Source organism: Bos javanicus, chromosome 2, assembly GCF_032452875.1.
Source record: "Bos javanicus breed banteng chromosome 2, ARS-OSU_banteng_1.0, whole genome shotgun sequence".
NCBI classification, from domain to species: Eukaryota; Metazoa; Chordata; class Mammalia; order Artiodactyla; family Bovidae; genus Bos; species Bos javanicus.
In genome coordinates this window covers 53,065,248-53,087,500 of record NC_083869.1, presented here as the reverse complement: position 1 = coordinate 53,087,500, position 22,253 = coordinate 53,065,248, and the positions used below count along the sequence as shown (strand labels likewise).

The 22,253-nt window shown below is 38.4% G+C and overlaps 1 protein-coding gene across 2 annotated transcripts in view; it reads left to right on the top strand.

Annotated features, from left to right (window-relative positions):
- The window catches only part of ARHGAP15 (Rho GTPase activating protein 15), a 701,521-nt gene that overhangs the window by 620,771 nt on the left and 58,497 nt on the right, over positions 1-22,253 (top strand). For both annotated transcript variants that reach the window (XM_061438774.1, XM_061438765.1), the window contains one exon: positions 16,600-16,705. In XM_061438774.1, the coding sequence (XP_061294758.1) occupies positions 16,600-16,705 (106 nt within the window). The remainder of the gene's footprint in view (positions 1-16,599; positions 16,706-22,253) is intronic.

Genomic DNA, 22,253 nt, shown 5'->3' with positions numbered 1-22,253 from the left:
TAGGCACTAGATAAAATATTTACTGCAACAGAAATACCAAGAGGAAAGTCTAGTATATTATTTTCCTAGAAATGGTTTGATTTTTGAAAATAGTATATTTTTCTGTGGCTTAGAACACCTAAATGTTCTGTACCAAACACAGAGATTTAGTTTTGTTACAAGATAGCATATACTCAATATTAAAGAAAATTTGTAAAGCACATTTAAAATGGAAGACAGTGATTTATATTCCTGTTATTCAAAGATAACTTATCATGGCTAATATTTTGGTATATCTTTCCTACAGTCTTTTTAATTAGCTGTTTTGGGAAAGCTATAATTATTTGGTATCTAAGCAATTGTACAAACTTCAAGTTGTCTCTTAACAGATTACAGAAATAATAAATATTTGTTGATGCTAACTTGAACAGAAAAGTAAAAAGAAAAAAATTAAAATTACTCTGAATTTCACCATCATATTCTGTAGACCTGTTTATTCTGCATTTGTCCCCAGCCTATTTAATTTTTAAATACATACAAAATAGGAAAATTTGGATATAATATTTATCATTGATTGATTGTTCAGTCTTTATCACTTTGATTGTTCCCCTGATTTAGTTGTTTCTATACAATTATTGTAGATATAAAGGATGTTCTCTAAAGATTCTCAGCAATAGGAGTAAACATTCTATGAAACTCTGCTTTTCGAGAAGGGAAAACTCAAGTAATTCTCAACTGCAATGTTCTAATAATTGTGTTTGCTAACAAATGCCAGAACTGAATAGCATCAGTCACTGTTTTAAATGGGCACTAGAGATTTCACCTGAACTGTGAAGGGTGGACCACAATAAAACCATTTCCTGATACTGAGAATAAAATGAAAGCCAAAGGGAAATAATTCAATGGGGCGTTTTGAGTTTGGGGTCCAAGTAAGTTTAAAAAGATATGTAGTTTCATTTATAGTATCTCTATTTTTGAGTTCCAAATTTTGACTCATCACTCAATAGGCTTACATAAGCTTTCAAATAAACTTTTCAAGAAAGTAGTGCTATTATAAATCTTTGCATAGATGTCTTTCTGTTATCGTAATGTGAAAAAGATGACTGAAGAGTGCACACAGTTTGAGGACCACAGCTTTTCCCTCTGAACAACAGGTACTGCTTTGTTTCGCTTCAGAATTTAGTCAGATACGTCTTAGGAAAGCCTGTATGGCTACTAACGTAGTTTTATTTGGGCTCTAATAATTGTAGGATAGTGCTTGATCATCATTACAAAGTTTTGCCAGAATATATTAAAATAATATATTTACTCAGTGATATATTCTTAAAACCAAGCTGTCATTTTTAACACTGAGATTGTTTCTTTCATTCACATTTTCCTTAACTTTATCTTTGACTATTGTGTATTTTTCAAATACACTCTTCCCCAAGTACATATATAAGTTGTAGTTGTTGTTGTTCAGTTGTTCGGTCGTGTCCAGCTCTTTTCAACCCCATGGACTGCAGCCCGCCAGGCTTCCCTGTCCTTCACCATCTCCCAGAATTTGCTCAAACTCATGTCCATTGAGTTGATGATGCCATCCAATCATCTCATCCTCTGTCACCCCCTTCTCGTCCTGCCTTCAGTCTTTCCCAGCATCAGGGTCTTTTCCATTGAGTCAATTTTCACATCAAGTGGCCTAATTATTGGAACTTCAGCTTCAGCATCAGTCCTTCCAATGAATACTCAGGGTTGATTTCCTTTAGGATTGACTGATTTAATCTCCTTGCGGTTCAAGGGACTCTCAAGAGTCTTTTCCAGCACCACAGTTCAAAATCACCAATTCCACAAAAATAAATTGTAGATAATCTCTCAATTCGGACTTCCAACATTCCTTCTCCTTCCTATCATATTTTGTTTCCATGTTCTGGACACTTCTCTTGTCATCCATATCACTGACCTAATTTTTCTGCAATGACAATTTCGCCTTTAATGTAAACTTTCATTTTGTCTGCATTTTTAGTTTTCTCACTGTCTTTCCTCACCGTCTATCTCCTTATCATCTCATCTGAGCATCCTTTCATCTTACCCAGTTGTCTCCTAATGGCCTGCTGATCCTTTTCATTAGACTCCTTGATGTTCAACATTCTACTAAAGATGCTAAATAGTTGCCTAATTGTCTCATGGTCATTGTGAAAGTTCTGCATTTCTGAGCACTGGTCTTATCTAAAAAGAGCTTTTCATAGGTCATACTTTTGTTGTGTTTGCATGTCTGGGTGCTAAGTCACTTGAGTTGTGTCCAACTCTTTGCAACCCTATGGACCACAGTCCACCAGACTCCTCTATCCATGGGGATTCTCCAGGCAAGAATAATGGAATGGGTTGCTATGCCCTCCTCCAGGGGATCTTCCGGACCCAGGGATCAAACCCTCATCTCCTGCGTCTCCTGTATCCGCAGGTAGTTTCTTTTCCCATAGTGCCACCTGGGAAGCCCTTTGTTATATTTATTCATTTCAAAAGGTGGAAGCATATCCAGCATTCTGTGTATAATACAGGTTGCTTTTTATGCTCTACTTTAGCTCTACTCTAATCTTTGCCCTGGAACATCATCCAGATGACAAATTGATAAACACAGCTCTTATATTAATTCTTTTCTAGCATATTTATTGTCTTATGACCCTACTATCCTGGTGATTTTTCTCCCACCACATTGCTTAGCTCATTGACATTCTAAAAGATTAAAGACATACAATATTAGAATTCTAAGAACGTGTTCCAAATAGAATTTTGCCAGTCTCCACTGATTCTATGTTTTACATACGGGACTACAATTCCTACGGTGATATGTGCCATTATCTGCCTTCCACTCTCAGTTGTTGTTATCACCATCATCATCATCATTCTGCCTTCCGCTCTCAATCTCCCTCGTTATTTTGTGGAAATTGCTGTCTCTATATTATTGCAGACAAAAGAGAAATCTCCATACATAGTTAGAAGGGGAGAATTCAGGTGAGGAAGGAAATCCTTCACAGTATTCATCTGTATGCATGGAAAGGGGTGCTGCCTAGTCCTTTGGGCTGAGTCTTTGATTCTGAAATCAGATGGCTGAAGAGAGGAAGAGAAGGCTGTTTCTATCCGCTTTAAGATAGGCACAGTCTCTGGTTCAGTAGTTCAGTAGTGCAAGTGGTCTCACCACTGGCATTTTCCAATTAAATTCCATCTGTCTTAAAGGAAATTACTCTTTAACTTTTTGTCACCTTATTGCCGGTCAGTCCCTGTTATTTTAAGCATTTTAGTCTTTTTTTTCTGTGTCATCAAGCATATTTAGTGGCAGGTTCCAAGAGGTGGTTAGGTGTTGCCACCCAGATGCCATTTTTAAAGCAAAAGTCAAGATTTGCATCAAGAACCTCACATCGAAAGTTTGCATTCAAATTCTCCCTTGGAGCGTGACCTCAGTCTATGACTTCTTCACATTTGCCTCTTTACCTGGAAATGGTAACAGACCTGAAAGGAGGAAATTTATTTTTAGTCTTGCCATTTGCAAGGCCCTTTGAGCTTCTAAGAAGATGTTTAGAGTCACAAAATGTAAATCAATCGTTTATCATAAAGATAGATTTCAAAATATTATTTTTCCATTTGGGGGATTTTTTTCATTGTGTAAACCACACCTTGGTTCTTTGTAAAAGGAATTTTGGACTTTACACTATAGGGAAAGAAGTTTCTATTGGCTTGAATTGAGGGTAAGGAGGTGTGTAAATGGCCTCAAGTTATACATTTTTTGCAGAGGAAATATCCTCCAGATGCTCAAGTCAGCCTTTTCTTGGCAGACAACTAAGAACCATACCGAAACTGAGTCTAAAATCTTTAACAAAAGATTTCCACAATCACTTACCTTTGGAACGGACATTAATTAAAAGAAACAATCATATCCCCTGTGATCAGAGTTTAACTACTATGAATCAGAGTTCACCACACAATTAACACTTCAAACTGATTAGCAAATGGAAATCATAGCAAGAAATTTTGAGGTTAAAATAGTGAATGGACATATCCTCTCACCCAGCTCACTGTCCCTTATCTTTTAGAGGAAAAAAAAAAAAAAAAGCACTTCAGTCATAACGAACTGGGCAGATTTTGTTTTCCGTGAGGTGTTTGCCATTACATATTGCACATAATGTATGGCACTGTTAGGAGGAAAAAATTGGAGTCAAAGTGGCTGGAAAGTTAGGTCTGCTCTGTAGCACTGTGAGATTGTTGACATCTGCCGAGGTTGGAGCGCTCAGTAAGCAGGAAATGGGGTGTCACTCTGAGTGGTAGTTTACCATTATCCTGGCATCCTAATGAAGTGTCTGCAGTGCACAGAGCTTCTGGATGGCATCTTAACGCACGGCTAAGCAAAAGCACTTCTCTCCCTGTCACTGTCATCCATCTGCCTGCACCCTACTGTAGCCAATGGGATGGAACCATGCTACAATGTGCTAGAAGCCATTTAGAGTTGCACATTGCATAATCAGTCCCATCAAATATGTAAAAAATGGCTATTATTGGTTATTTTCTTCAAACTCTGGCACCTGGAGTTTGATACATTAAGGTTAAACTTTTCCAAGTGCTGTTTATGATATTAATTCTACATTCCCCCCACTATCTAAATGGGAATGAGTTGCATCTTCATTGTCTTAAGTCCTGTTAATGGACTGAAAGAGTTGTATGAATATTCATTAAAAACTTCACTGTACATCACACTTGGTGAATCCATCAATTTACCATAGAGTGGAATGGTCATTTTCTTTTAGATAACCATTTTTAAGAAAAGGACAAAAAATAAGATCAACTCAAATCACAGATTGGTTGTTTTCATCTTTGAGCACATCATTTAGTTTGCTGTGATAGTTTGAGGTCTTTGGATAAATTTCTTTAAAGACACAGTACATTTTACCAAATACATTTGCAGTTTAAGCTAGTATTGTCAATGCCAGATGATTAAATTTGGTGCTTTAACATCACCTCTGACAAAACTGGCATGCAGTGGAGAAAAGGATATCTGTTATTAGGTGGATAAGTAGAGTAAGACATGTGTGTTGTCCTCCCAAAACTTCTAGATGGATCATGTGTGATCCTCTGGACATGGTTGCAAAGCAGCTGGGATGTGTGGCAAGAACTGATGTGGTAAGATGGCCGCAAAGGTGAGAAGGTGCTTTCTGCAAGAGGGGCAATAAGAATCTGCTAAATTGGAGGTGGGGTAGTGGGTTGGGGTTAGATAAACAAGAGGGCATAACATAATTCGGTTGCATCAGGACTTTTTTCACAGACATTAAAAACTATGGTAAACATAACAGCAGGGAGGCTTGTACTGCAGCACAGTGGGAAGCTTAGCGCGTCTGCCTGCACTCTGCCTGGCTCAACCACTGCTAGGAGTCTCCGAATTTCATTAGCACTCAACAATTCACCCAGTTCCCCAGAAAAGGAGAAAACCCAGGCAGCAAAGCCCCTCACTAATTATGGTAAATGCTCCCAGGTTACAGTTTTGGGGGGACAATGATGGCAGAATGATGTTAAGCTAGAACAAAAGAGTCATTCTGAAATTAAAAAAAAATAAAAGGGATTGTTTGATTTAAATCAGTGCAGTCTTTCAACGGGTAAGACAGTGTTTTAGAATATTAGACTGCCTCTTTACTATGAAATTTTAGATGACCTAACCGAAGTGTGTGCAGCTCTTCTTGAGCAGTGAAAGTACAGGTTGGTTTCACAAATGATATCCTCCACTCTACCCCCTGCTCCCAAATTTATGGAAGTTCGTCTCACAAATCTCTGAAATAGAAATTGTATCCTTTGGAAGAAATTTGTAATAATACAGAAATTAGTATGGAATCAAATGTAACAAGATAGGCAAACTACTATAGATTACTACAAAATACTGCATGTCAAATTCAAGTTGTTATCTCCCTCTCAAAGAATGGAGTTATCTGAAGAAAATATTAGTTTTTTCAAAGGGAGAGTGGTCTGCTATTGATGCCCATAAACATTTTAAACGGTACAGTTTTTTTAATGGAATGATAGGTGTTTATTTTTGCTAAATCCAGACTTGGCAATCTGGTTTCTTCATTCGTATCCCCCCAGCTGCTGTCAGCATTACAGCACATCAGCTTTCCTTCATGTACGGATATTTCTCCAGAACTCATTTGCAAGAGTCGAAGCAATATTAAACACCACATCCAAACCTCTTTTAAACACACAAAGAGATGGGAAAACACTTCAGAACTAGACCATTGAGAAAATCCTCCTTTCAAATTTACTGTTTGCTTCGCATGCTAGTGTAAAATATCCCACAAAGTCCCGTTTGTGATCCATTTGAAACAATCTTGATTTGCTTAAATTGTCACATTCTTCTTGCACATTTCTTCCTAAATGCAAAAATGGCAAAGAATTCTCCTCCCTCTTCATTATAAAAGTGCAGAATTTCTGGTTTGTTTATTCCTAATGGAACACTTGAGAAAGAAGGAAATATATAAATATCTCCTTCAGAAGATTAGTTGTCTCAATCTTTTTAAAAGAGAGTATTTGTTCATTTCTTCCCCATTGTAAACAATTGGGCTTTTCATTGTAATTTTCCATTGTCAAATAATGCATTTCACTTTACTGTCTTGGTCCCATGGTTCCAAAACATTGTCCTTTCTAATATCCTTATTTCTTCTATATTTACATTTTGATGTATGTCATTTAGGACATAGATAGTTGTTTAAAAAGCTCCTTTTTAAACAAATTTGTTGGAGGAACCTGCTGCTTCGTTGCAACTTACTGGAACAGAACTTGAAAAAACTCACAGTCTAACAAAGTAAACTATATTTTACTTCTTATGAGAACACATTCCCAAGCAAAGTATTTCAGGCAAAAAATGGTGTACATGTTTGGAGTATTTCAAACCAGGCATCGGAAATTTTGTCTAATCTACTGGTAAATATTCTATTGACAAGGTCAAGAACAGAGAAAACTCTGGCCCCCAAGACAGAAGAGAGAATAAGCAAAAACAGAAATGTGGACAGTTTATCAGCTTCGATTTCTAAAGTTCTATGCAGTCTCTATAGAATGTGGATGAAAATCCCCTAACTATTCAGAAAGTATGTCCATGTTTGCCTGCCACATATGTGATTCTTCAAAAATTATATCAAGGATGTTAATGAAAAATATGGCTAATAATTTCAGGAAACTATAAAGAGAAAGAAGAGAGACAGGGAGAGGAAAGCAAGCTGTGGCAAAAAACCTGGGCTCAGCAGCTTTCTGAGGGGAATGGTGAAATGTGACTATGTGATTTATAATGAGAAAAGGTATCTACAACATACAATTTTCTACCTAGCTGCAAATAATAATTCATAGTGATGTCCCTTCCAGATAAAAGACCTTTGCTATGTAGGACCCATGTGGTAAAATGATCATGATAAATGTCAGACCAGTGCAGGTAACGGCTTTACAAACCATTAAGATTAGCTGGCTCTTTTTGCCGATGATAACAGTAACCATGCTGTGACTCTATGTGGTAATAATATCTCAGTCCTGATAAATACCAGAGCCAGGCAGAGGTGTTTATCATTCCCAGTTCAGAAATGCTGACTAAAGTTACCACATGTTGCCTGTTTTTCTTCTTTTAGAATAGCCTTACAATTAACAAAAAAGAAAGTTGAATCATGAAATTATTTTATTCCCCGTTTCTTAAAGGATTCTAACATTTGTCCCCTGTTCTCAACATCACTGTGTGGCCAACACAAATGAACTGGCTGGAGAAACAGTTGAGCATACTAACCATTATCTCCTCTTGAGAGGTCTTTTGTTCAAAATGAATAGTTATGGATAAAGTTGAATATGCTTCTTAAAAAAAGTGGAGAGGAGAAAATATTCCTTCCTTCACATTTTTCTTGTGTAACAGATCCTAGTTGTTTTCAGGTGGGACTTTTTAAATCCCCAGTAAATTTAATTTGTCTACCAACAAAAAGAGGTAGACACATATTAAAAACTTTAAATCTAGAAAAGTATTTGTAGAATTGCCACCCTCATGAAAATGTACAAAGATAATGGTAATAGAAATAGCAACTTGAGTATTTGAAAAGAATTACTGGTTTATGATTAGAAAGATGTTAAATGACTCAAAACGATAAGCCTTTTTTTTTTTTTTAAGAAAAAAACTTGTAAAACCAGATATGTAAGGATAAATATAGTTTACAGAAAATTCTCACAGGAGAACTAAATAAACTACTGAGCTTTATTTTCTCAACACACACTATCGCCTGAGGATGAATTAGGATCATTTGTAAGTTACAGAAATGTACTTGGCCACTATGACACTTCCAAAATTACTTGGAAAACAAGAAATTTTAGGGAGGATAATACGATCATGCTTTTCCTGTGAAGACTGCCGCCATTACCTTACTCTTTGATTCAGACAAAGGGCATTTCTGCAAAACTGAAGAAATTTGTTTTCAGAGACAGTTTCAGTTTGGTGAATTTTAGAAAATGTTATCATCCTAAGATTGACTGCACCAAAGCAACTCACTCCAATATTCTTGCCTGGAGAATCCCACGGACAGAGGAGCCTGGTGGGTTACAATCCACGGGGTCACAAAGAGTCAGACATGACGGAAGCAACTTAGCACATACACACGCACATCAACTTGTGAATTAGAACCAAGCTCTCTTTGATAATGAACTGCTTTCTAAGTATTCACAAAGCCAATACATACTATGGGCTGTTCCTGTTTAGGAAACAGCACTAAAGAGTAACATTTATGGCTTCATATGATTTGGAAAATAACCTTGAACTATGAGCAATCAGGGCAGATAGAGAGGATGATTCAAAAGAAAGATGTTAATGGGAAGGGTACTTACATTCAGTAGTACTTACAATATGTGCATTTATGTACATTGAAACAAAATTCTACGTACAATTGTATGATATATGTATATAGATTGTGTGTGTGTGTGTATGTGCGTCTGTGTTTAAGTAGGAACTAGAAACATTAAGAGTTCAAGCAACTTGCCCCAACTGTACTATAGAGCACTATTTCTAACTTAATTTTTTCAGACTCCTTCATGATATACCACTTCTCTTAATTTATAGCAGGAGTTTAAAGCATCTGTCTATTTTTATCCATTTGTAAGTCTTGAATTTTCTCCCTTTCCACCTAGTGTTTCTCCCTGAAGTAAATGTTAGTTATTTAAAGAAATTTATCAAGTGATTGTTTGCATGACTTGGATGATCCTTTAACACCCAACTCAAATTTTATAATTAAAAAGCATGTCCTCAAAGATTTGCATCTGGTTGTAGGGTACACTAAAAAAATAAATAAATAAATAAATAAAACGTTCTCTGAAGATAAACATCCCTCCTACAAGCTAGGACAGTCTGTAACTAAATTCTGAAATGGTGATGATACAAAGAATAGAAAGTGGATAGAAATTAAACTGCTCTCTTCCAAATATAGCCTTGACATATAAGCGACAGCCGATTTTTTCATACAGGATGCTCTATACATTTCAGCATAACTTTCAGAAGCAGAACAGCTGTGATGTATATTGACCTCCTCAAACAAAGGGGTACAGTTATCCTTTTAGAATTACAGATAAATAGAATGAATAGTACTACTACCATGTTGTTTACTGGGAGAATCTGGTCTTTTATTCCCCTGGGTGAACCTACATATCAAAGCAGAGTTAATTTTGATATATGATTTAACTTGTGACTATAAATAAGTTAAGAATAATAAATGCATAGATGATAAGGCCGGAAAAGTGTCTGGGGGTCATCGGGTCTGGGGTTTTGCACTGCACAGAACTCTTTCCATCATTGTATAACTTTATCTTATCTCTGCAAAAAAGGCATTTGGCTGTAAATGTCCTTGTTTTAGTAGCAACATTTCATGCAGATAAATGCAAATGTAACCATCATAAACCATATTTTTTAAAATGTGCCCTCAAAACCATGAATCACGGAAAAACTATAAAGCCACATCCTTATCATAACATTAAAGGCTATCACATCATGTAGGAGCTGTTACTTCTTTAAGTAGCCTGGAGTTGTTTTTGAAGAAGCTCATTTACAACAGAGTTTGGTATAATTTGAAAATATGGGGCCAGGTGGGTGAGGAATAGGCCTTAGTGAAAAAAAACAGTTTACTATTTTAGTATATATGTGTATCCCATACATATTTTCCATAGGCATTTTTTGCAATTGGGTAACAAAAATGAAGTCCTCCAGAAAAGTTTTGTATGCAGTATGGGTTCACAGCTCAGACTGGAGAGGCTATTGGAATCTGAGTGGGAACTAAAAGGTAAGTATTAAAGTAGATGGGCTTCCCTGGTGGCTCAGCTGATAAAGAATCTGCCTGCAACGTGGGAGACCTGGGTTTGATCCCTGGATTGAAAAGTTCCACCGGAGAAGGGTATAGCTACCCACTGTAGTACTGTGGCCTGGAGAATCCATGAACTGTATAGTCCATGGGATCACAAAGAGTCGGAAACGACTGAGCAACTTTCACTCAAAGTAGATACAAAAGTAAATCAGAAGGGCACAAAGGTAAGAGCAAATGTGAGTGGAAAAGGCCCCAATCATGGAGTGTCTTCCTCCTGGCAAGAGTTCGTATAAGTCTCTTAGCATACCATTTACCTAAGAGGTTCTCTAATTCTCTGTGTAGCAAAGGTTCATTTTCTCCCTTTTAGTCATGATGTAAAAGAGTCAGAGATATCTGAAAGTCTTCTCAAAACTCTCAATACTTTACAATAATGAGAAACCATATGCTGAAGGAGAAATATTAATAGAAAATGCTGTCTTTCAGATGCTCACTGAATCAATTGAAGACAGTTGACGCATCTTTAGTAAGCTGTGTCTGAATCTTAGCTCATTAACCACTCCTGTATTATGTATGCTGATTCCAGCTCCTAATATGACACATCAATAAACCAGATCTGAAAAGGTGTCATTTCGATTTTAATGTATCCAATTGTATTTTTAGAAGTTCCTTCACTTAGAAGTGTTTGTGTTATTTCTGATTTTACAAGCTATGGAAGAGTGGGTTCCGTATTGATTTGAAGGGGAAGCTACTGCTTTCCTATAACCTTTTCAAACCTTCTTTCTGATTATGTTGTAAGAACAATAAATGGCTCCTCCTTGATAATATTTCAGCCCTCTCTAATCTATTGTCCAGTACCCGCTCCATGACTTAAGTGTAACTTAACCACAGATATTTATGTACCACCGTTCATTTCAGTTCCTCAATTATAAGTGAAAGCAGAGAAAGAGAAAAATATTTCTATTAAGTAGTCTTCATGTAGGATGTTTCTTACCAGCATATATGGAACAACCATGTACTTTTACAAAAATTCTTACATGGAACTAAGCTGCTCATCAACAAGATCACCAGCCTCTCAAATTATGTAGTGTGCTGTGAAATGTCAGGCAACCATAGCAAGTGTCTTGTCACCAGTTGGCATCAACTCAGTTCAAGTATTAGGAACTACATTTCGAATGCTCACTATAACCAGGTAGTATGCCCGGGACTGAAAATAAAAGGTGAGCCATATTTAGCATAGACCTCAAAAAAAAGAGGGGGGGAAGGGAGTGATGAATATTTATACAGTACCTACATTTTGCTGGTCACTGTTAGGTACACTACATACCTTGTTTAATCCATAAGTCTGGCCTCTTTGACATTTTTCAAAGAAAATAAAAAACTTATCCAAGACCACACACACCACTTATCCAAGACTGCTAAAACACTGTTGTGGAATTCAAACCAAGGTCTGTCTGTCCCAATCTGTGTTCAGGTCTTTCCTTTGTTTACTAATTCTTTTTTTTTTTTTTTTTAATTCAATTAACCCACTGCTTCTGCTGCCAAGCCATTTCAGTCATGTCTGACTCTGCTACCCCATGGACTGTAGCCCACCAGGGTCTTCTGTCCATGGACTCTCCAGGCAAGAATACTGCCCTCCTCTAGAGGATCTTCCCCACCCAGGGATCAAATCCACATCTATTATGTCTCCTGCATTGGCAGGAAGGTTCTTTACCACCTAGAAAGCTCATTTTCTAGTGCCATCTAGAAACTCCATTTAACCCACTATATGCCAGTATAAGAGTTGCCTCAGTTTATGGGAAAATTTTCAGTTTAATGGGACAAATCTACAGGTATTCATGTCATGAAAATACCATATGAAGTGTTATATATCAATAAATAGAATGTCCTAAGCGCAATGGAACATAGAAGAGGGACTCTGCCTAGGGAGGTTCATAATTCTTTTATCCGGTTGGTTAAAAAGACAAAGTAAAGCTTTAATTCCTGCCCAGATACCATGGCAGTGACCTTGCAATTATTTCCAATTAAGCAACCCCAACCTTTCTTAAACCTGCTCTGCCTGGGTCATACACTCCCTAAAACTGAGGTTTGCTGGATGTGGCCATTTAGACCACTCTCTACTTACTGTCTGTCAAGCTTAGATCATGGCTGCTACTTCTATAGACCTCAATGTTAATGGATCCTTTTTTTTTTTTTTTTTTTTTTTGAGACTCTGACATTAAACTAATCATTACCATGGCCAGAGTCTTCAATAAAATTAGAAAGGTCACCTCTCTTCCTTTCCCCTCCTCTCCTTCCCTCATCTTTCCCAATTTCATCTGTATTACTTGAATCAGAAGATCCTTGGGTAAATTAAACTACTAGCATCATCCCATTTTATGCAGAATGTACTCATCTCAAAAATATATAAATGTATGTGTGTTGTGTTGTTTAATGGCTAAGTCGTGTCTGATTCTTTTGCGACCCCATGGACTGTAGCCTGCCAGGCTCCTCTGTCCATGGGATTTCCCAGACAAGAATACTGGAGTGGGTTGCCATTTCTTTCTCCAGGGGATTTCCCTACCCAGGGATTGAATCCATATCTCTTGCATTGGCAGAGCGGTTCTTTATCACTGAGCCACCAGGGAAGCAATGTATGTTTATGTATAGGATCATTGGTGTGTGTGGAATTAGCTTCAGATGCCTAGACACAAAGTCTCCAAGTATCCCTAAGTGCTCTGTCCTGAACATACTGTACCAATTTGCTCTCATCTTTATTGACTTGTTTTACTTCTGAGTTTCTCATATCCCATAGGCTCCAACTGGTCCTCTGAAGCATCACATTGTCCTGCCATCATTAAGCTACAAGGGGGCTTTCTAGCCTTTTGGCAGGAAGATTAGATCTGCTGTTGCTATGATGTTGCAACTACCTTTTCTCTTTTTCTCTCCCTTTCTCTACCTTTTCTCTTTTTCTCTCCCTTTCTCTACCTTTTCTCTTTGTCTCTTTCATTTGCAGTTGTCCAATCCATAGTATGTTGGAACTCTTCTAAGAATAACTGCAATTTTGAAAGCTCTGAGTGTGGGAGGCATTATTTATAGGCCTTTGTGGTTTTTAGAGGAAGAAGAACAACTTCTAAGCAGAGTTCTCCTAATAAGACTACCCCCACCCTATTTTCAGTTCAGTTCAGCTCAGTTGCTCAATGTGTCTGACTCTTTGTGACCCCATGAACCGCAGCATGCCAGGCCTCTGTGTCCATCACCAACTCCCGGAGTCCAACCAAAGCCATGTCCACTGAGTCAGTGATGCTATCCAACCATCTCATCCTCTGTCATCCCCTTCTCCTCCTGCCCTCAATCTTTCCCAGCATCAGGGTCTTTTCAAATGAATCAGTTCTTTGCATCAGGTGGCCAAAGTATTGGAGTTTCAGCTTCAACATCAGTCCTTCCAATGAACACCCAGGACTGATCTCTTTCAGGATGGACTGGTTGGATCTCCTTGCAGTCCAAGGGACTCTCAAGAGTCTTCTCCAACACCACAGTTCAAAAGCATCAATTCTTCGGTGCTCAGCTTTCTTTACAGTCCAAATCTCACATCCATACATGACTACTGGAAAAACCATAGCCTTGACTAGACGAACCTTTGTTGGCAAAGTAATGTCTCTGCTTTTTAATATGCTATCTAAGTTGGTCATAACTTTCTTTCCAAGGAGTAAGCATCTTTTAATTTCATGGCCGCAATCACCATCTGCAGTGATTTGGAGCCCAGAAAAATAAAGTCTGACACTGTTTCCACTGTTTCCCCATCTATTTACCATGAAGTGATGGGACCGGATGCCATGATCTTCGTTTTCTGAATGTTGAGTTTTAAGCCAACTTTTTCACTCTCCACTTTCACTTTCATCAAGAGGCTTTTGAGTTCCTCTTCACTTTCTGCCATAAGGGTGGTGTCATCTGCATATCTGAGGTGATTGATATTTTTCCTGGCAATCCTGATTCCAGCTTGTGCTTCCTCCAGCCCAGTGTTTCTCATGATGTACTCTGCATGTAAATTAAATCAGCAGGGTGACAATACACAGCTTTGACCTACTCCTTTTCCTACTTGGAACCAGTCTGTTGTTCCATGTCCAGTTCTAACTGTTGCTTCCTGACCTGCATACAAATTTCTCAAGAGGCAGTTCAGGTGGTCTGGTATTCCTATCTCTTTCAGAATTTTCCACAGTTTATTGTGATCCACACAGTCAAAGGCTTTGGCATAGTCAATAAAGCAGAAATAGATGTTTTTCTGGAATTCTCTTGCTTTTTCCATGATCCAGAGGATGTTGGCAATTTGATCTCTGGTTCCTCTGCCTTTTCTAAAACCAGCTTGAACATCTGGAAGTTCACAGTTCACGTATTGCTGAAGCCTGGCTTGGAGAATTTTGAGCATTACTTTACTAGCGTGTGAGATGAGTACAATTGTGTGGTAGTTTGAGCATTCTTTGGCATTGTCTTTCTTTGGGATTGGAATGAAAACTGACCTTTTCCAGTCCTGTGGCCACTGCTGAGTTTTCCAAATTTGCTGGCATATTGAGTGAACACTTTCACAGCATCATCTTTCAGGATTTGAAATAGCTCTATTTTAGCCAAATACTATCTTCTGCAGGATATTTTCCTGTAATTCCTTAGAAAAAAGTTTCCTTTGCAATAGTGTATTAAGAAAAAAAAACACTGTCAGTTTCTACACTCGTTCTTCAGGACTGTCCTGATAGCTCCACAGATTGAAGGAATCTGTTTATACTGTGTGTTCCACTCTCCATGGGCTCAGTTCTCAAGATCATCTCATAGTACAACTATAAGCCATCTACTTTCTAAACAGAAAGGCCAAAAGGCTACAAAGATAAGTTATCCCCCTGTACACAGTCTCTCCAGAAGTCCCACATAACACTCTGACTACAGTCTCATTGGCCAGACTGTGTCAGCTGGTCACTCTGGCTGCCAAGGAAGTGAGGAAATGATCTCTTTTAGCTGCGTATGGCCATCTCCTCAACAATGGGATGGTCTAGCTAAGGAGGAAGAGAATGGATACTGGGTGGTGTGTGCCTCACCTATTATTCTCTTATCTCTGATCTTTTCTAGCAGTGGCCTCTTTAGAATCATCAGGAGCTCTGTGCTAGAAGTTAGAAGTAAAGTACAGAAAAGAAAGGTATCTGAGTCAATTATATAAAGAGCTTAAATTCAAGAAATTATTATAATTCTGAGCCTTTATTAAAACTATGGTAAGATAAATTCTCTAGTATACTAAGTAACTCAGTTCTTACTGTGCCATCCATGCCCAGAAAGGCAAAAAGAAACAAAATGAAAGAAAACACCCTACGTGATATGTAGTTTGGAATAACTTCCTATTTTTTTTAATGTATGTGACTAAGCATTATGCTTTCAAATTTATTTGCTTTTTTTTTTTGTTTTACAGCAAAAATGAAATGTATTAGGGAGAAAAGATAGCATAGAACTAATAAAAAAGAAATCTTTAGTCCTCCACAAAATTAAGCAAAAAAATAGAATACTGGTAATTGAATCAGAATGTATGTCCTTGTGTGTTTGTTTTCTAATGCTGCTATGACAAATTATCACAAACTCTGGCTCCAAACCATAAGAATTTATTATCTTACGTTCCTGAAGACAAGAAGTCTGAAGTCTATTTTGTAGGGCAAAAATCAAGGTGCTGGCAGGCCTGTGTTCCTTCTGGAGGCTCTTTCCTCAGCTTTTCTGGGGTTTAGAGGCTATCTTTACTCCTCGACCCATGGAGTATCACATAGCCATAGCTCCTTTTGCTTTCATTGACATATCCCCTTCTCTCTCTGACTCTGATCCTCCTGCTTCCCTCCTGGCCACCACTGTGATTACATTGGGGCATCCAGATAATCCAGAATAATCCCCCCCATCTCAGAATCCCAAATTTAATTGGGATTAAATCCCTAATACATGGAAGGTAATGTATTCACAGGTTCCAGAGATTAGGCCATGGACATCTTTGGGAGGCCATTATTCACTCCGCCACAACTTAGAAAATAGTAAAGCACTTATGAAAACTGATTCAATGCTTGATCTTAATAAGAAGATCATGTCAGAGCCACACTGTTGGTGCTTTCATTTTCCCTTGATCTTATTCACAGTCAAAATAAAGAAACTTCATGATGCTGATTTTCAGTATATTTATTCCCTTTGGCTGCTAATCAGAGCTTTACGTTTTACATTTGCTAGGATTTAGTCCAAAATTCTTCTCAGAAAATTCCCTCATGCACCTGAGTAATCGTATTCTTTTCTGTTTTTTGTTTTGTTTTGTTTTCAGAAAAGCAAGACAATAACACAAGAATCGAAGCTATAAAGTCTCTTGTACAAAAACTCCCTCCACCAAATCGTGACACCATGAAGGTTCTCTTTGGACACCTAACTAAGTAAGTTGTAAAAGTTTCTGGTTGTGTTGTCATATTCTCATTTCCTAAATGACCAATATTTAATTTCAAGTCTCTAGTACAAGAGTTTCTGAATGCATCCATCTCAAATTTCCCCCTCTAGCTGATCTAAGTCTTCCTTCAGAAGCTGGGAAATGTACTTGAGGTAGGAAGGGAGACCTACAAAAGGAACTTTCAAAATAATCTCTTTTCCCTGACTTTTAAACAAGTACATGTTTGCTGACTGATTGCCACAACTGTAGCCAGAGCCCTGGAATGGGCTGGGTTTACTTTGTTATTTTAGTATGATGGCAGGAGCCTGGAATGATTTAGACATGAGTTCAAAACCTAGAGCCATCATGTACCAAGAGTGATGACCGCATATAAGTGACTTAAACTCTCTGATAACCAGTTCCTTCATCTATAAGACATTGATGCCAATAGACAATGTGACACCTATGTAAACTGCAGAAAGTGAAGAGGAACTAAAAAGCCTCTTGATGAAAGTGAAAGTGAAGAGTGAAAAAGTTGGGTTAAAACTCAACATTCAGAAAACAAAGATCATGGCATCCAGTCACATCACTTCATGGTAAATAGATGGGGAAACAGTGGAAACAGTGTCAGACTTTATTTTTCTGGGCTCCAAAATCACTGCAGATGGTGACTGCAGCCATGAAATTAAAAGACGCTTACTCTTTGGAAGGAAAGTTATGACCAACCTAGACAGCATACTCAAAAGCAGAGACATTACTTTGCCAACAAAGGTTCGTCTAGTCAAGGCTATGGTTTTTCCTGTGGTCATGTATGGATGTGAGAGTTGGACTGTGAAGAAGGCTGAGCGCCGAAGAATTGATGCTTTTGAACTGTGGTGTTGGAGAAGACTCTTGAGAGTCCCTTGGACTCCAAGCCCATCCAACCAGTCCATCCTGAAGGAGATCAGCCCTGGGATTTCTTTGGAAAGAATGATGCTAAAGCTGAAACTCCAGTACTTTGGCCACCTCATGCGAAGAGTTGACTCTTTGGAAAAGACTCTGATGCTGGGAGGGACTGGGGGCAGGAGGATAAGGGGACAACAGAGGATGTGATGGCTGGATGGCATCACTGACTCGATGGACGTGAGTCTGAGTGAACTCCAGGAGTTGGTGATGGACAGGGAGGCCTGGCGTGCTGTGATTCATGGGGTCGCAAAGAGTCGGACACAACTGAGCGACTGATCTGATCTGATGTAAACTGCTAAGAGAAAAAAAGACAGTGAAAAGACCTAGAGGCCACACAGAGCTCGGTGTGTTTGACAAGCATAAAGCAGACCTGACTGGCTAGAGCCTCGTGGATGAGGGACATGGGGGTGGAGCTGAGGTCATAGATGTTAGACCCGTGTAAAACCACATAGGTTCTTGTGGGCCACAGTGAGAAAGTGGAATTCCATTATAAATACAGTGATGAACCATAAAGTGTGTTAAATTGAGGGATTCTATACAAGATCACCCTGGCTGACAGATGGAGAATGATTTCCAAAAGTGAAAGCAGGGAGACCTATACAGAGAAGACTGTGGTAGTTCAGGCAAAAAGTAATGGTAGTTTCACTGGAAGCCTTAAAGAAGTATTTTGATGATGGGTCAAGTCAGATTTGCTGATAGTTAGGATGCAGTGGAGAAAGGAAAGGAGAAATTAAATGTTCCTCTTGGGGTTTGGTTTGGAGCAAATGGAGAAATGGTAATGTTACCTAGATGAGTAAAACTGGGAGAAGGAAAAGGTTGAATAGGAAGAACTAACTGGAGAGCTGTGTTTTGGACACTTTAAGTTTGAAATGACCGTTCTTCATTTGTCTTGTGTTAACACCTTCTTCAGATAATGCAGAGTGCAATATAAGTGATGAGGTTTTAGCTTTCATCACATACATATAGTAATGTTGAAGCCTGATAGATCGGGCAGTTTTGTTTTGTGAGATTAAATCTCTTTAATCACCCATTCCTTGGGTTGAGTCATTCCTATGGATTATTCAATTAACCCACTACATAATTTTTAATTGTAAATATAATGCACAGAATTGCATACATGAAAAATTTAGGCAACTGTCATGCTTATAAATCAAATTTGCCTTCCAGTCACTCTTAGCCTGCTGAGCAGAAATAACTACACTTCTTGTATCTACCCTTCCAGACATGTTCCTAATCCTAAGGACATGCAAATATACCTGTGTGTGCTTATTTATTGCATTAGAGTATACATTCTACACATATTGTTCTGCAACTATTTCTGCAACTCATGGACAGCTTCCCATTTCATTAAGCAGGTATCTGATTCTTTCTAACAGTGGCATAGTATTCCATGGGATGGATAATCTATAATTTGCTTCACTGTTCACTACATTAGGGAACATATTTCAATCTAATTCATCATATTTCCTTCTTACTATTTCACTCCCACCAGTGGAAGCTGTATCAAAGTTCAGAAGATCCCTTATTTTTAGAATGCCCCTGCTTGTCACATCCATATACTGCCTTTGGTGGGAAACCCAGTATGGTTTCTTGGTGAAACGATGTTGGGCTTTGAAGAAATAGAGATCTACAGTCAAATTCTTGTTCTATACTTTATACTCCCTTTATGATCTCAAACACGTAAAATCAAATTAAATAATATCAACCATATCTTGTGGTTATGAGAATTAAATGAGATAATGCATATAAAAAGTCTGGCACAAGGTAAGCATTCCTCAAATGCTAATTCTTTTCCCTTAGGTTCCAGGCACACCATGAAAGGAATTTCAAGTTGCATGTAAATACTGGAGTGCTTATCTCAGTAATTCTAACTGGACAAAGTCATTAAGCAAATGGAAAAGTATACTCTTTAACGCTATGTAATACCTAGTCTCAGAGATCTTGAGAAATATCCATTACTCAGTCTCAAGTATGCCTTTGTTTTTCCAACTGAAAGAACAACTATAAAATGAAGAAACTGAGAATCAGCTAAATCCTACTTTGAAAACACACACATGCACACACACACACATACACACACAGTGAAGAGAGTCTATCCAATTAAAAACTTTGAAAGGATGAGAGTCATGCCACACAATCACAGTATTAGCAATTAGTGCCTGATCATGTCTTATATTTAAATTAATTCCCTAATTTTGTTAGAACTTTCGTTCAATTCAGTAGAGATGGAAATAGATGTTTTTGATGGAGATTTCAGATCGGGTTATTATATCACCTTCACAGCATCCACGTGATACAGGTTTCCATTTTAGATGGAGAGAAAGTGTTGTTTGCTTGCCGCCCACCTTTCTTGAGTTGTGTGACCATATTCCACCCTGCAATGATTTATAAACAGGGTTTAATTATGCACAAGTATGTGCACATGATTATATCTTGTTAAGCATTTCTTGCTAAGTTTTTGATAAACAGCCAATCGTGGCATGTCATCAAAGCTTGAGAAGACTAAATAAGAAGATTGTTTAACGAGAATTTAAATGTATTCATGTTTGAAAGAATCATTAGAATGTTTTCCTTAGTCTTGATGTATTTGGTAGTTCTTCAGAAAATCTACCATCAACACTTGTATGTAGTGTTTATTCCAAATTGTTGCAAATATATATATATTTTGAAGTTTGTTTAGCAAAGGTCAGGGAATGCAATGAAGTGCCAAAAATTCCACTTGACCTACGTCGTACTCTATAGCCAACAGAATAGAAGTCCATTTTTGCAAAGCTCTGAGTTAAACATTCCCTTGAAAGCAGAGCAACTCCCAACTGAGAAAGTTTAATGCACCACAGTTGAAGTAGAAGCTGGATGCAGGTGCTATTCACAAAAGCCAGAATTTTTAAAGGGTTATGATTATATTAAGCATGTGCGTGCATGCTCAGTTGCTCAGTCGTGTCCCACTCTTTGTGACCCCATGAACTGTAGCCCACCAGGCTCCTTGTCCATGGAACTTTCCAGGCAAGAATACCGGAGTGGGTTGCCATTTCCTTCTCCAGGGGATCTCCCTGACCCAGCGATGAAACCCGCATTTCTTGTGTCTCCTGCATCCCCTGCATTGGCAAGTGGATTCTTTACCACTGCATCACCTGGGAAGCTCATGTTAAGCATAAGATTACATAATAACCTCACAGGCTGAATAGTCTCATAGTCCAGAGTCCTCATTCTCAATCATACTCATGGTGAAGTATGTGCTTCTGCTGTGATAGATTGAGACCAGGAATTCAGAATACACTATCGTCTCAAAATGTCATCAGCCAGAAATCTTTATTAATAGGCACTTTCACCAATTGACATTACAGTGATAAGCACTGGAAGGTCCCGTGATACCCTCTGAATCATATAAATGGCATGTTCTATCTCTGAAAAATATGTGGCCAGTGCATGTTCCTTCGGCCTGCTTATTTGAAAAGGCAGGCAGGCAAAGTGGAGATGAAGTTAATGGGAAGGCAGACCTAGAAAGATAAGCGTTGCTTGTTGATGGGTAGTAGCTTGAGGTTGAGAGCTAGGCAGCGAGGTTCTATAAGAAATAGAGAACCACTGAGACTTCATCTGTTGGACATTTGCATGACATGCTCCGTGTTTATGAAAGAGTCCTCTAACAATAGAGTGTGGGGTGAATGAGACAGAAGAAGAAAAGAACCCAAGAAGCCACTTGGAGAGGTAGTTAGATTGGAGCGATGAATCTTGGATGGAAAACAATGGTCCAAACCCTGCGACTTCTCAAAGGAAAATTCCACTCAGTTTTTGCTTCTCTCATTTCTTCAACCCCCTTATTTAGTCAGTCATAGGGATAAGTCTCAACCTACTCCAGTACTCTTGCCTGGAAAATCCCACAGATGGAGGGACCTGGTGGTCTGCAGTCCATGGGGTCCTAGGAGTCAGATACGACTGAGCAACTTCACTTTCACTTTTCACTTTCATGCATTGGAGAAGGCAATGGCAACCCACTCCAGTGTTCTTGCCTGGAGAACCCCAGGGACGGGGAGCCTGGTGGGCTACCGTCTATGGGGTCGCACAGAGTCGTACATGACTGAAGTGACTTAGCAGCAGCAGAAGCAGGGATAAGTCTGGGGTTTCAATGCCAAGTAATTGTAAAAATAGTTCCTTCAATAGCAGTAAAATGGCAAAAGAAGACACTGTTTAGAAGGGTGCACTTTTTTCTCTATTTTGAAATACAGACAGGGAAAAAGCAAGATGAGCTTAGAGAAGAATAAGGAAATAGAGTTAACTCTGTTTTGTTGGTGTGAGTTGAAACAAGCCCTCTAGATCTGCTGGTGGGGATGTCCCACCCAGCACGGTGGGAACCCATAAATGTAATATAGCTCAAGAATGAAAGCCTTTCAGATCTTATTGCCTTTTGAGCCAATATCTTAATGCCATTACCTATCCTAAGGAATGGTAGGGGAGGCAGGTAGCTTATGCAAACGAAATTTTACTATTTACACAAGTAGAAACTTGGAAACAACCTAAGCATTCAGGGACAGGGGATAGTTATACAGAACATGGCATATCATATCAGCTTAATAAAATGTAATTCATAGCTAGTTGTTTTTTTAATTAGGGAAATC